The sequence below is a fragment of the Bemisia tabaci genome, unplaced genomic scaffold, assembly GCF_918797505.1.
Source record: "Bemisia tabaci unplaced genomic scaffold, PGI_BMITA_v3".
NCBI classification, from domain to species: Eukaryota; Metazoa; Arthropoda; class Insecta; order Hemiptera; family Aleyrodidae; genus Bemisia; species Bemisia tabaci.
Genome location: NW_027311747.1, coordinates 149,752 through 162,351, shown reverse-complemented (window position 1 = coordinate 162,351; position 12,600 = coordinate 149,752). Strand labels below are relative to the sequence as shown.

Below are 12,600 nucleotides of genomic sequence, written 5' to 3'. Positions count from 1 at the left end.
ACTTGAGATGAAAAGGAGAAACCCTCGGCGCGGCGCGGCGGTCGGCATGTAACACATATCAGCGCCTACAAGACTGCATGAATACTTCACGCATTGCGTCAAACACAGTGCGGTTAGCGTGAAACGCATAGCGCCTACAAGACTGCATGAATACTTCACGCATTCCGTTAAAGACAGTGCGGTCAGCAGCGGTTGGCGTGAAACGCAAAGCACCTACAAGACTATAGGAATACTTTACGAATTGCGCCAAACCCATTGCGGTCAACGCGACGCGGCGGCAGAATTCCGATCTCCGTTCCCTCTCTCATTCCATTTGCCGCTTGCCGTACCTCCAATTCTGTCCATTCCAGTTTATAATCTTTGCAATTGGTGAAAATGCAATCTTTATTCCCGTTTGTGACACTGTGATGGCCCAAAATACGGGAACCAATCAGAAATGGATTCACAATGTCTTTACTCTCTGTATAAAGGGTCTCTAGATCTTCTTAACTGGTTTAATTTTATTTGTAAACTGTACCAACCTCCTGTGGGACCGCTTCCTCCTGCCGCGGTCGATTTCTAAGAAGAGCTTGCTCCCGCTCGAAGCGATCCCTGTCGAAGTCAGGCTGATTAGGTCGATTTTGGTTAAAGAGAGCGGCCTGTCTCTGGCGTTCCATTTCTGCTCTACGCAACAATTCGCGCTTTCTCTCCTCCTCCTCGTCATCATCGTCATCGTCATCGTCGTCGTCCTCTTCACGCTTTTTCCTCTGGAGGAAGTTGGGGTTGGGGCCGAAATCCAGATTCTGGTTCCGCAGAGGGAAGATCGGCCTTTGCTTGCGAGCTTTCTGCTCTGAGGAACGACTCCGACTCTTGCTCGAGTTGCTCGAAGATCGTTTCCTCTTCTTGGATCGGGATGAAGATGACGAACTCCCACCTGTTTTCAACAACCAATATATTAGCGACTTCCGCATTGAAAAAAAAATGAGATGCTGAAGATAGCGTTAAAAAATGTGTCTGGTCATCCCTATGCTGATAGAGATGTTGCATGTGTGAGGGATTTGTGATTTGACCATTGATTCTTATGTAAGAGTTCGCGAGAAACACGACGGTGCCACTAGTTTTCTCTGAAATCATCTCCCGAGCTCAAAAAAAGCTCTCAAGTTGAGCCTAAAATGGAGGGGATATCCCACCCTACCCTGAGAATCCACCTCTACATCAAAACAAACTCTCCATGCAAAGATAGGGAGCAAATACATTAGCAGTGATGCCGTGTTTTCAGTTTTGGAGTCCTCAAATAAATTGGCAACACTGCCAATGTCTTTTCTCCCTATCTTTGCATGAAGAGTTTGTCTTGATGTAGAGGTGGACTCTCAGGGTAGGATGGGATATCTCCTCCATTTTGGGATCAACTTGAGAGCTTTTTATGAGCTTGGGAGTTGATTTCAGAGAAAACCAGTGGCACCATCGTGTTTCTCGCGAACTTTTACATAAGAATCGATGGTCAAATCGCAAATCCTTCACACATGCAATATCTCCATTTGGACGTATTTCTATCAAACGGAACTAAGCGCCATAGTGGGAGGAAGGTAGAGGGGGGCTTGGATTGGCGGCGGAAACGGGCGTCTAGCTCGTTCCGTCCTATACTCGCAACGCTTTTCCATGGCGCTTAGTTCCGTTTGACAGAACGCGCTATCCGGATTCTAAATTCCTCAGAAGGAACTCAAATTGGCGCTTAGTTCCGTTTAAAAGAAATACGTCCATTTGACTGTCTACGCCGGTAACTTTACACCCTCGGAATGCAGACTTATCTGCGGAGGCAGTCAAGTCACCAAATCGATGGCCAAACGGCGCTTTTTTCCGCTCCTATTTTATTTTTATTTTGTTTTTTAAATTTGGAGTGTTTTTATATAAACCTTCCACATTTTGGAATGGGGCGAATTTCAAATTCATTCTGCACTTAAGAATCATATTTTATCCGCACGTGGATTGCAGCAAGGATCAAGGAAAAAGTGTCTGTTACTTTAATCGACACTTCCCAGCTTGATACATGTACTTAAATATGTATATCATGATAATGTAGGTCAACCCATCACTCTTTGTGTAAAAAAATTAGGAAGTAGCTTTTGTCATTCAGCGGGTTTATAATATGAAGGAAATGAAACACAACTACTCAAGATATTCGTAGGAATATTTAGTATTACGTTTATTTATCACTTTTTCACAACTGAAATCGATTCTCATTTTCTAGGAACAACGTAAAAAAACATCCATCACATGTAACACTCCAAACATAAATCCAAAATTAATGAAATAATGTCAAAAGGGTATAATTCAAAGAATATATCGAACATGAGATTAGGCACTTCATCATTACCTATATTAGTTTTCATATTGATGGAAATAGGCAAAGTGCACCTTAAGTTGAAAACTAAACGCCCTTTAGTATTCTCCAGATCATCGGGTTAAAATTTAAAGTTATTAAGTATTTGCATCATGAAGTAATGTCTTAAGTGTTCGTAATGAATCGTTTCTAAAACAGGCAACAATGTTGGCAAAATTTATCCGCGCTTTTCTCGTATTCGCGGTTCATCGTCTTTCAACTTTGAAATAATTTCAAAAAGTGAATATTTTGAATTTTTCGGTGCCTCTTGTGCCGAATTCTGTAAAATTTGCCCCTCAAACAGTCACATAGTTCTCTAATTTACTTTCTTGTTCCATTCTAAGGCACATCTTTACCTGACTCCACCACACTTTGTTTGTACGTTTACTGAAGACATAATGCATGTGTGTGGGCACTTTTATTGAAAATAAGATAAAACCTCTGAAATAAAATATTTACATGCTAGATACTGTTCACGTTTCAGTGCCCAAAAGTTCAAAACGTCTCTTAAAGTTCATTAATGGCGCCTTAAATCTCTTCAATTAGTGAAAATGTCCAGTAAGTGAACTAAAGTAACAGTCGCGAGGGCCTAATGAAGATATATTGAAACTATTGAACTCGAGCCATTCAATATTTCAAAGCCATTGATATTACCTACAATAATCACTTTTGAAATCCCACTGATTTATTTGCCTGTAATAAGAAGAAAACTCAATGAAATTTTCAATCAGAAGTGCCCATCAATTTAAATTAGAATGAATGCAATTGCATTTTGAAGGATGCAATTGAAGGTGGAAATTTTACAATTATAATATCTCTTCCCGTTCTTTCGTCTACGCAACGATGATATTTCACATAGTAGGTAAACACCGGTCAGTTGCAAATATTACAGAATCTTTCTACGAATATTGAAATACAAATATTCGGGAAAAAATTATGCGACCAGTTGAATGCCGAGTTTTAACGTTTGATACCATCGTGCGTTTTTTTTTTTTTTTTTTTTTTTTTTCCTTGACAGAACTTCCAAAAATATGTCATCTATCTGACGCATACCGTGCTTATTATACTCTACCTACACAGCGTAACATGAAGATCCCGACACAAGATACAAAAAGCACAATGACGTGATGGATAACATAACGCGCCGTATTTTCACAGTGGGTGGTAACTTCTATCCTGGATATGGAAACCATGCACGAAAACATAGTTCATCGTTCTTTTTTTGCGGATCCATCGGGCTCAACCGCCAGTGCTCCATGTTTAACAAGCGCATCTAATCCAGGTTTCACTCATTACCCAAGTAGCATTTTAACGGAAAAATCGCAATATTTTCAAATTAAGCTGCGATTTTCTTACAATAAAATCACTAGAATCAACAACGTCCGAGCGATTATACCTAATCGTGTCGCAATTTTATCCCTGTAAAATCGCGTTCGACTAAATCAAAATTTTATCTCAGATTTTCACGATTTTTTGTTCTATAATATTGCGATACATAGCGATTTTCTTGAAAATTTACGTGATGAAACCGCAATTTTTCACCCGATAATATTGCAATAAATCGACGGCGATTGAATCATACGTTCTCCGATCGAATCGCAACTCATCGCAATCACCGCTACTTGGGTAATAGATACACACAGGCCTGTATGCATTTGAATGGAACACTGGACTCATTAAGACATCTGGAAAATCGCGAGGGAACTCTTTTTTTTCTGCTGGTTTAATGGTTTGTCTAGCACCTTCAGCCAACTTTAGACAATGTTTAGTGTCCGTAGACATCGTGGGATCTCCATGCTCCAGGCTTTTCCAATTTTCCGGGATTAAGGCCGAGGAGAATCTGTTTCAGCAGATCTAGTCGTCAATTCCGTGAAAATTAGACGCCACCACCGGGATTCGCACCCGGGACCTGTTGACCTAGAGTCAGTCCCGCTGACCACTAGGCCAACCTGGCCGGCTAGCGAAATCTTTGGTGACCAGCAACGCCATTCATAAAAGACGGCGTATCCAAGCCATTACGTCGCACTGGAGTTCTCTTTTGCGGTGGGAGTCTTTCGAACGCCATGGCCACGTCGTCCGGTATCCCATCCATCTTCTGAGGTTGACCTTTGTTGTTTTTCGCCCTTCTTTCAAACTCATTCGCGGGGAGGTGTAAAAGATCCGTAGGGAAGGTTTCGAGGCCGTGTCTCGACGGAGTGAGGGGCTCCCCGAACGTCTCCACTTTCCGCATTTCGCCAGGTTTCGTGTAATCCAAAATATACCTGTTCGGTTTTCGCGCTTGGTTCGGACCGCCGGTGGGGCTGTTTGGCCTGGCGGGAGCAGGTGGCCGAGGAACACCAGGGACGAAACTGGGTGGCCTCCTCGGCGGCGACGGGGAGTTGACGGGTTGAACGGGTGGTGTGGGACTTCGCGAATATTCCTCTAGCCTCCGCACCAGTTCATCAACGGGCAAGTCGGTCTGTCCGGGCTGTTGTTGCAGGGTCCTTTGAGGTGACGGGGGTGACTGACGAACTTGAGGTTGCGGGGGTACTTGTTGACGAGGTACTTGAGGCTGCATGAGGAGGTTCTGAGGCCGAGCCGGCGAGCTGGGCGAGGAGCTTGGTGTGTCATCATCATCGTCGTCGTCATCATCATCGTCATCATCTTTGTCTTTTTTAGGTGTGCCTTTTTTCGGAGATTTCGTCCTTTTACCCTTCGGGAGCCTCTGCCTCGTTTACTGCTCCCCCACTCAAAAAAAGCTCCGGCCGTGGAGGCCATAAGCAGCGGACCTGGAGCACGGACTGGATGGGCTATATGGCACTACCGTTCGCCTACGCGCCTGACGGCCGGATTGCTACGTGCGGGGACGATGCGGAGTCCTACGGACATGAAAACCGTAAGTCGCGGCCTCGAGCGGCATAGGCAGCTTGCGCTCTAGGCGCTACTTACGGGCTGGACGGCCGGAGCTCTGCGCGCCGCCGCTGTTCGCGACGTGGTGGATTTTTTCGGAACTACAGCTGAAAATTCACCATTAAAGTACATACTTAGAAAAGAAAAACTTTCCAGCAAAGTTTTAAACATTGAGTGAATTATCTTGTGTCAATTTCTGAACAAGATTTTTTTTCTTTCCTTCTTTTTAAAATAGGTATATATTTCTTTGTTGATAGTTCATAACAATTTAGTTTCAGGAAAGTGATGGATAATTCAATGTCTAAGAAAGAAAAAGAGCATATGAACGTTAGCTTGTTGATCATGTTTCAGATATCAAGAGAGATTTGAACTCCTAGGCTGATAGTTCAGCAAGTCAATTTGAGAAAAGAGATGAATCTTAGAGAAGAGATGATGCTTATTGAGAAAGAAAATCAGCATATAAATGTTAGCTTATTCATCGTGTAGAGATATCAAGAGAAATTTTCAAAAACCTAACTTTAATGTTGCAAGCCTTCGTAGAAATAAATAAAGCACTGGGGAAGCACTGGAAGGAACAAATGTAGATAGATCAAAAATTCATGCTACCTATTTTAAATGTAGAACAGACTGTCCAAGGTATGATAAATTGCTAAAACTCATTGCAGCGAAAAATGTAAATTGAAAAATCATTTTTATCACTTGGCAGCCCGTTCTCAATAAATGTAATTACTTTCACTCAATGAGAATTCAGCATTTGTCAAAAACAAAACCTGGTTCATCCCTCAATAAAAAATACGAATGCAAAGTAGGAAATCACCCAAATGATTAACAAAGGAAAAGCACAGGCGTAGGTCTAGGTACTTACAGATTTTTACTCCTTACGACTAGAAAAGCTTCAGAATCTTGAAAATGAGGTTGAGAATATTTCAAAGTGTAAATTCAGAAGTAAAAGTTGACAAAACTTCAAGATATAACTCTCCGCAATAACTACCGGATACAATTTCCACAAAATATTAGCGAAGAAATATACCACCGAAAATTGTCACACTTGTTAAAATTGTAGATCTTCCCTTCAGCAAACTGAAGCGCGATTCACACAAAATTTTACCACTATTACAGTACACTGAGCTCCCTAGAATTGGGATATGGAATCAGAGAGATATTCACAGCAACAATGTTTGCACTGGCTCTTATCGGATAATCAACGCAGGCAAGATTGGCTTATAGCTTCCGCTGGCGGACAGCTATTTTGGCAACAGAGAAGGGAGGTGTTGGATGTCGGAGAGTGAAATACTACCTACTCTCAATTGAAAACATTTAAGTATAAGCCAGAGATTAGATTGAAATGGAATAAAAAATCAACCCAATCTTATGAGCAAGCAAAGGTGGCACAATGAAGTTGCAATCGGTAAATAGACATTCTTGTGACTACATTATCAGTATTTTAGTGTGGCGGTAATTTACTCTGTGGGAAGATGCGTGGCAGGTAATTGATTGCTTTTCTTGGATTTAAGTTCTTTCCCTTAGTAGGGGGAAAATAAGTGAATTGCAAACGAACTTACAGGAGGAGAGGATATGAGCTCAGTGTGTAGGTAAAACTGACAATTTTCACTTAACTCTCGTCGCATTTCCGAAAGTATTTGACAAGCGTTATCACACAGAACTTAAGAATCAATCGTGCACCGCACAGAATCAAGAAAATATATCGAAAACCTCCAAAATTAAACGAAAAACGAACACACGTAATGAGCAATGACCAACAATGACAAGCAATTTACTAGATTCTAACCTCAATAAACAACGCTGAGTGGTGGCTGCGATCGCTCCCGAAAATGTTCAAGGCTGGCGGCAACTTTAAATTCACGCACTGAATAACATTGACGTAAAATATTGTAATTTTCTGCGAATATACACGTAGCCGTCTCAATTTTAATCTGATGGTGACGCCATTTTCCGAAAACTGAATCTCACCTCACTGCCAACGGCCGTGGAAGCGGTTGGCTCCGATCCTGAAACCCGTAACTTACGCTCGGCTCCTAACCGGTCTTACGGCCATGAAGGCCGCGCGGGGTCCACGGGACACCGGCCGCTGGGTCCAGTACTAGCTGGCGCACAGCGCGTTAACGCCGGGATCACCAGTGTCCAGAGCAACCGGGTCACAGGGCCGTAGTTTTTTTTAGAGTGCCGAGCTCCGCCCTGCAACAGTTCAAAATAGGGGTGCGTCACAATTTATCCGTCTTAATGGACCATTTTCAATTTATTATTCTAATATTTAAGAGGAGGCAGAGTGTATTCAAAAGCCTCGGGAAGCCGATTTTGAAGCTTGCGTGAATTGAATGTTTTTTCTTTCAGACGCACGCCAATTATGGGAAAATGAAGGCGATGAGTGCCGCAGTAGTCGAATCCATTTTTAAATAGTTTTTTTCTTATCAGTATCGGCTGATATTTGACTATAGGTCAATTTTTTTGTAATCGAGGCACTTAAAATCGTTGTAGGCACGATACCACCGGATAAATAGCAAATCAATCCACAATTTTATTGTGATTCACTTGCAAAAAATGAACATTTTTCGTAGCCGTAGTGATCCAGACTCGTTATACCGATTGGTGCAGGGTGACATCATCTCGTCCTACGCCAAATCCAACCCTTTTCATACGCACGAAAAGGCTCCATTTTGAACCACGAATTTCACAGTTTCAGCGTTGATTTGCTCATACAATTCCCCCACCCTTGCATTTAAGTTTCACGAATTCACATCATCACTGGTTGAAATCTCCCAAATGGCAAGTCCATTAACATGTCGACCCGTTTTTGGAAGTCGATCCAGACATGGCTAGTATAATATATCGTTGGAGAAAATTTTAGAATTTCCCAGGACATTCCCACAATTCTAGCATTTGCCGATATGACAGAAAAATAAACTGCACTCTTGGTGCAACGCAGTGCTTTAGATCGGTTCAGTTTGCTAACTTTTACTTCTCATCCCACAGAGGTCACAGGTCCACCTATACGAATGCCATAAGTTGGCACCGCTGTACGTCATAATTTAATGTCGGTGTTACGCATCACGATGTGCCAGCGAAGCACGCTTTATTTGCGGGAAAACACGCACGTGGAAATTTTGAGACGAGCACTTCACGGAAAATCTGGCCGATTAAGTCAAATTAAGGTGAGGTGGCCACTGCCACCGAAGGGAACGGTGTGTTTTCGGCTTGTTTTTACACTTTTAATTGAATTGAATTGACGCACCGCAACTCTCATTGGTGCGTCAAAATGCCTCATTGACTCGCACCGTTTGTGTGTCAAAAACGGGCTCCGTTTATTTCATGACGAACGCTGATTTCATTTCTGTCATTCCATCAACACTCCGTTGAAATTTTTGGCAAATGCGGATCGCGAAACTGACGTAAAAAGATACGTTTTATGTCGTTAAGTCACGCACGATTAACTCCCGTGCCCTTTCAGCCGCAAAAGAGGGGTTTAAAAAGACTTTGCCGTCACTCTCATGACTTACACTTTCAGGATGATGTAAAAACATGTTTGCATCCTATTTTTCCATGTTTGCGAGTATGATTCGCTAGACATGAATTTAATGGCACAAGAGAAAGAAGGAACATACTTTCATAGGAGTAAAAAGACGAAAAACATCAGAAAAACGTCGGTCCATTTTGACCTCATCGCAATACCGCTTTACGTTCTTTCCGATATCTGGAACTTTTTGTGACGGTTAAAAATTCAGGATCTGGTTTAATAAGTCTGAAAATCCTTTAAGGTGAAAAGGAAAATCATTCAATCAAAATAGTGCAAATCAGGAATTATTAGAAAGTCTCGTTGATACACATCGAAGGTGAAATTGCAAAACTGCGTGTTATTCACAACAACTGTCGACTATAATCATCTCGATTGCAGTGTTTCGAAATCTCCGATCCCATTTTATTTTTTAAAATCAGACCGAATCAACATCGCGTGGTTTGAAGTATATTCTTTATGAGGAGAAAATAAATCACTAACATTTTGAAAAAATGACGTTCGGTAGTTTTCCATGTAAAAAAATAAATTGACAGGAAATCTGCAACGCAGCAAATCGAGTTACGCATTTCTGCAGTTTCGTCATAAATACGCGGAAAATTTCAACATAAATCTCCGCCTGAAAGTTCAAAATCGCTCACTCATGCTGGCGATATTCCTGCAGGAGGGGGGCAGAGCCTCCCTCCTCAAAATCTAAACATTTGGTCGCAAAATCATCCTAGTTCTTAAACATGTGTGACGTTCTCAAAACGTTCTTTTTAACTACCCCTACTCCCCTACTGCTATTTTACGTCCTTGGAATGCTAAGTTCAGTGTGAGGACGATTAGAACAACATTTTTGAGATCGTGGTATTTTTTTTTTTTTAAAGAGAAACCCGGTATGATTATTCATTATCCTAATTTTTTCGGTGTGCAGAAGCTCCGAAGTGAGGGGTTTCGGAGGTCCTTGCAGGGTAGAGAATCTATACAGAGAAATTACGGACATGTCGGTAATTTTGAGGAAAGGCCATGGAGTTTTTAGGGCCCAAAAAGGCAGCCAACCTATGGATGCAAATTATCAAGGGTGATTTATTATTACACTTGTTACGAGCTGCTTGGGCAACCGATCATCTGCCATCCTTCGCACATGTCCATACCAGACCAACTGCTTGGACCTGATATCGTGCACGATGTCCTTCTCCACACCCATTATCTCGCGTACCTTTTCATTGCGGATACGCTCTCTTCTCGATATCCCAGCAGACCTTCGCCAAAAGTCCATCTCAGTTGCCCTAAGCATGTCTTCAGTTCTTTTCTTGAGTTGCGAGACCTCACTCCCGTAAGTTACGATACTCTTCACGATGACGTTGTAAATTTTTCTTTTGGTCTCCTTGGAGATACTCTGGTCCCAGATAACCCCCATTTAGCATCGCGATAGCTTTCCTGCCTTGCACATTCCGCTCTTTAATGGTCCGATCCAAATTTCCGTCCTTAATTAACCAAACTCCTAGATATTTATATACTCTTCACAGTCCTGAATTTTCCGACTATCCTCCAGTTCAGTGCTTGCTGATCACCACCGATAACCAACTTCTCCGTCTTTACCACATTAACTTCCATCCCCCACTTACGGTATACTTGCGCGTCATGTAATTCGCATCTTCCTCGTCCTGAGCTATTACCACCTGATCATCAGCAAAGCACAGAGTATAAAGGGTACCATCTTCTCGTAGCGGGACGCCCATTCTTAAACAGGATCTCTTCCATTCCTTTAAAACCTCTTCAAGGTACACTTTAAATAAGGTTGGCGACAAACAACACCCTTGTTACAGTCCCTTTGTTATTAAAAAACCCCACTGATAACTCCCCTAATTGAATCCCCTGATTGAAGTTATTAAACTTTAATTATTTTATAGAAACGAAAAAAAAAACCAACCAATACATTTGCAGAGAATTGCTGTAGAACTTTCGTGTCGGAGCAAAGGAAAATCATGAAAATTATTGCGGAATAAAACTTGTTGATTTATATAATAGATGCAGAAAACTTTCTAAAAATGTACAATGATGTTTAATAGGAAACCAACTGTAATTCCTCACGATATATGAAAACATCTTTCTGGGACTGGTATAAACTCCTTGGGATAAGATATTGGTTTAATATAGGAGTGAAAGGATTGAAATCATGGGTAGAGGTAAAACAAATTTTATTTGCATTCCCATTCATACTACCCTGGTAAAAATGGCAAGTGCTCAGATCAGTAGCACTTGCCTTTGGAACAGACCTAAGCACTGATGTCAGTGCTGCCGGGCGCTGATCTGCTACCTCAGTGTTAGGTCTGTTCCAAAGGCAAGTGCCTCTGATGTAAGTGGCACTGACCTAAGTGTCTCAGACGTAAGCGGAGTGGAAACTCCCAGAAATACTGTACAGGCAAAAATTTCGTTAATTACCGATCTGCCAGGTACGTTAAAGTCACTATTTGACGATCAGGGAGGGCTGCTGTGAGTTTTCAGTCCCAAGCAAGTATCACAATCTTCAGGGGACATCGCTAGTTCCCATGCGGTCTCCAATCTAAGTACTAACTACGCCCGACGTAACTTAACTTCGGTGATCGTCCTAGCGATTGAACCACTACACTACCTGCGCGTGTACGTGTTAGGGGCTTAATTTTACCATTTCAGGGCCCCCATTGGGGTAATTTTGCCAGCAAATGGTGATTTTGTCTTTGAATGTGAATCCGATACTTAATTTTTTCTATTATTCTTTTTTAATCAATCAACATGTAAATGAAGTTTTGTAAGTTACGTTTCATTGAAAAAAAAAATGGATCGCACTAAAATTCAAAATTAAAGCTAATGATGCAAAAAAAATAATGAAAGTTGAAATTATACAAAAAATATAAATTAGCAGATACAAAAATTGAAAGTAAAGGAGTAAAAAAGTTAGAAAAGAATTGAAAATAAAGTAGGAAAATTTTAAAAAAAATTGAGACTGAAACATTTTAAAAACAGTTAAAACTGAAAAAAATTAAAACCAAATTTAAAACTATTTTTTTTTATAAAAAAATAATAATGCTTAAATAAATATATCTAAATACATATTTTAGCGGTGATAATATTTTTATCGATCTCATTTTTTGTTGTGTTTTAATTATTTAAGTGCCATCTTAAACGAAGAGGGTAAAACAAATTATTCAAGAGTGTGGCTACTTAAACTAGTTTTCCTTCCCTCTTAGAAAATCCCACCTTCTACAAAATATGCCTCTCTGAAAGATAAAGTTTGTGGTCCCCGTGTTCCGAGGAAATATTCCCCCACGAAAATGAAGTAGAGTGGGGGAAGGGGGAGCCATCTCTACTTTTTGGGAGTGAGTGCGGTTCGATTAAGATTGATGTCAGAGACTTACCCTCTGAACCAAGTCCTGACCTCAGTCCCGCTTACCTCAGAGACATTCTCTGCACTTAGGTAAGTCTTTCTCCCGACGTCAGTGCCTCTTACATCAGTGCTGACTTCTTGGATAAGTGCTTTAACACTTACGTCAGAGAAAACTGAACTGACCTCAGAGCAAATTGCACTGACCTCAGTGGAAAATTCACTGACCTAACACTTGCCATTTTTACCAGGGTAGACTCCCATTCATACTAGACTCCCATTCTTCACAAAACAATTTAAAAAGTTGCATTGTTGCTTTTGCATCCTCAATTGAACAATGCTCCCCATCTTGGATTTTCCTGTGTAAAAATGTGGCCACTAATTTTTTCAAACTTGGTCTTTTACCACAGGTCTGACGAAATCTAAAAAAATTTGAAGTGTCACGAATTTTTCTTCGTGGATAACTCAGAAATAATA

The 12,600-nt window shown here is 41.2% G+C and overlaps 1 protein-coding gene across 2 annotated transcripts in view; it reads right to left on the bottom strand.

Moving 5' to 3' along the window:
* Positions 1-12,600, bottom strand: part of LOC109039333 (uncharacterized) — a 71,306-nt gene that overhangs the window by 4,901 nt on the left and 53,805 nt on the right. For both annotated transcript variants that reach the window (XM_019054769.2, XM_072305796.1), the window contains exon 3: positions 522-913. In XM_019054769.2, coding sequence (XP_018910314.2) covers positions 522-913 — 392 coding nt within the window. The remainder of the gene's footprint in view (positions 1-521; positions 914-12,600) is intronic.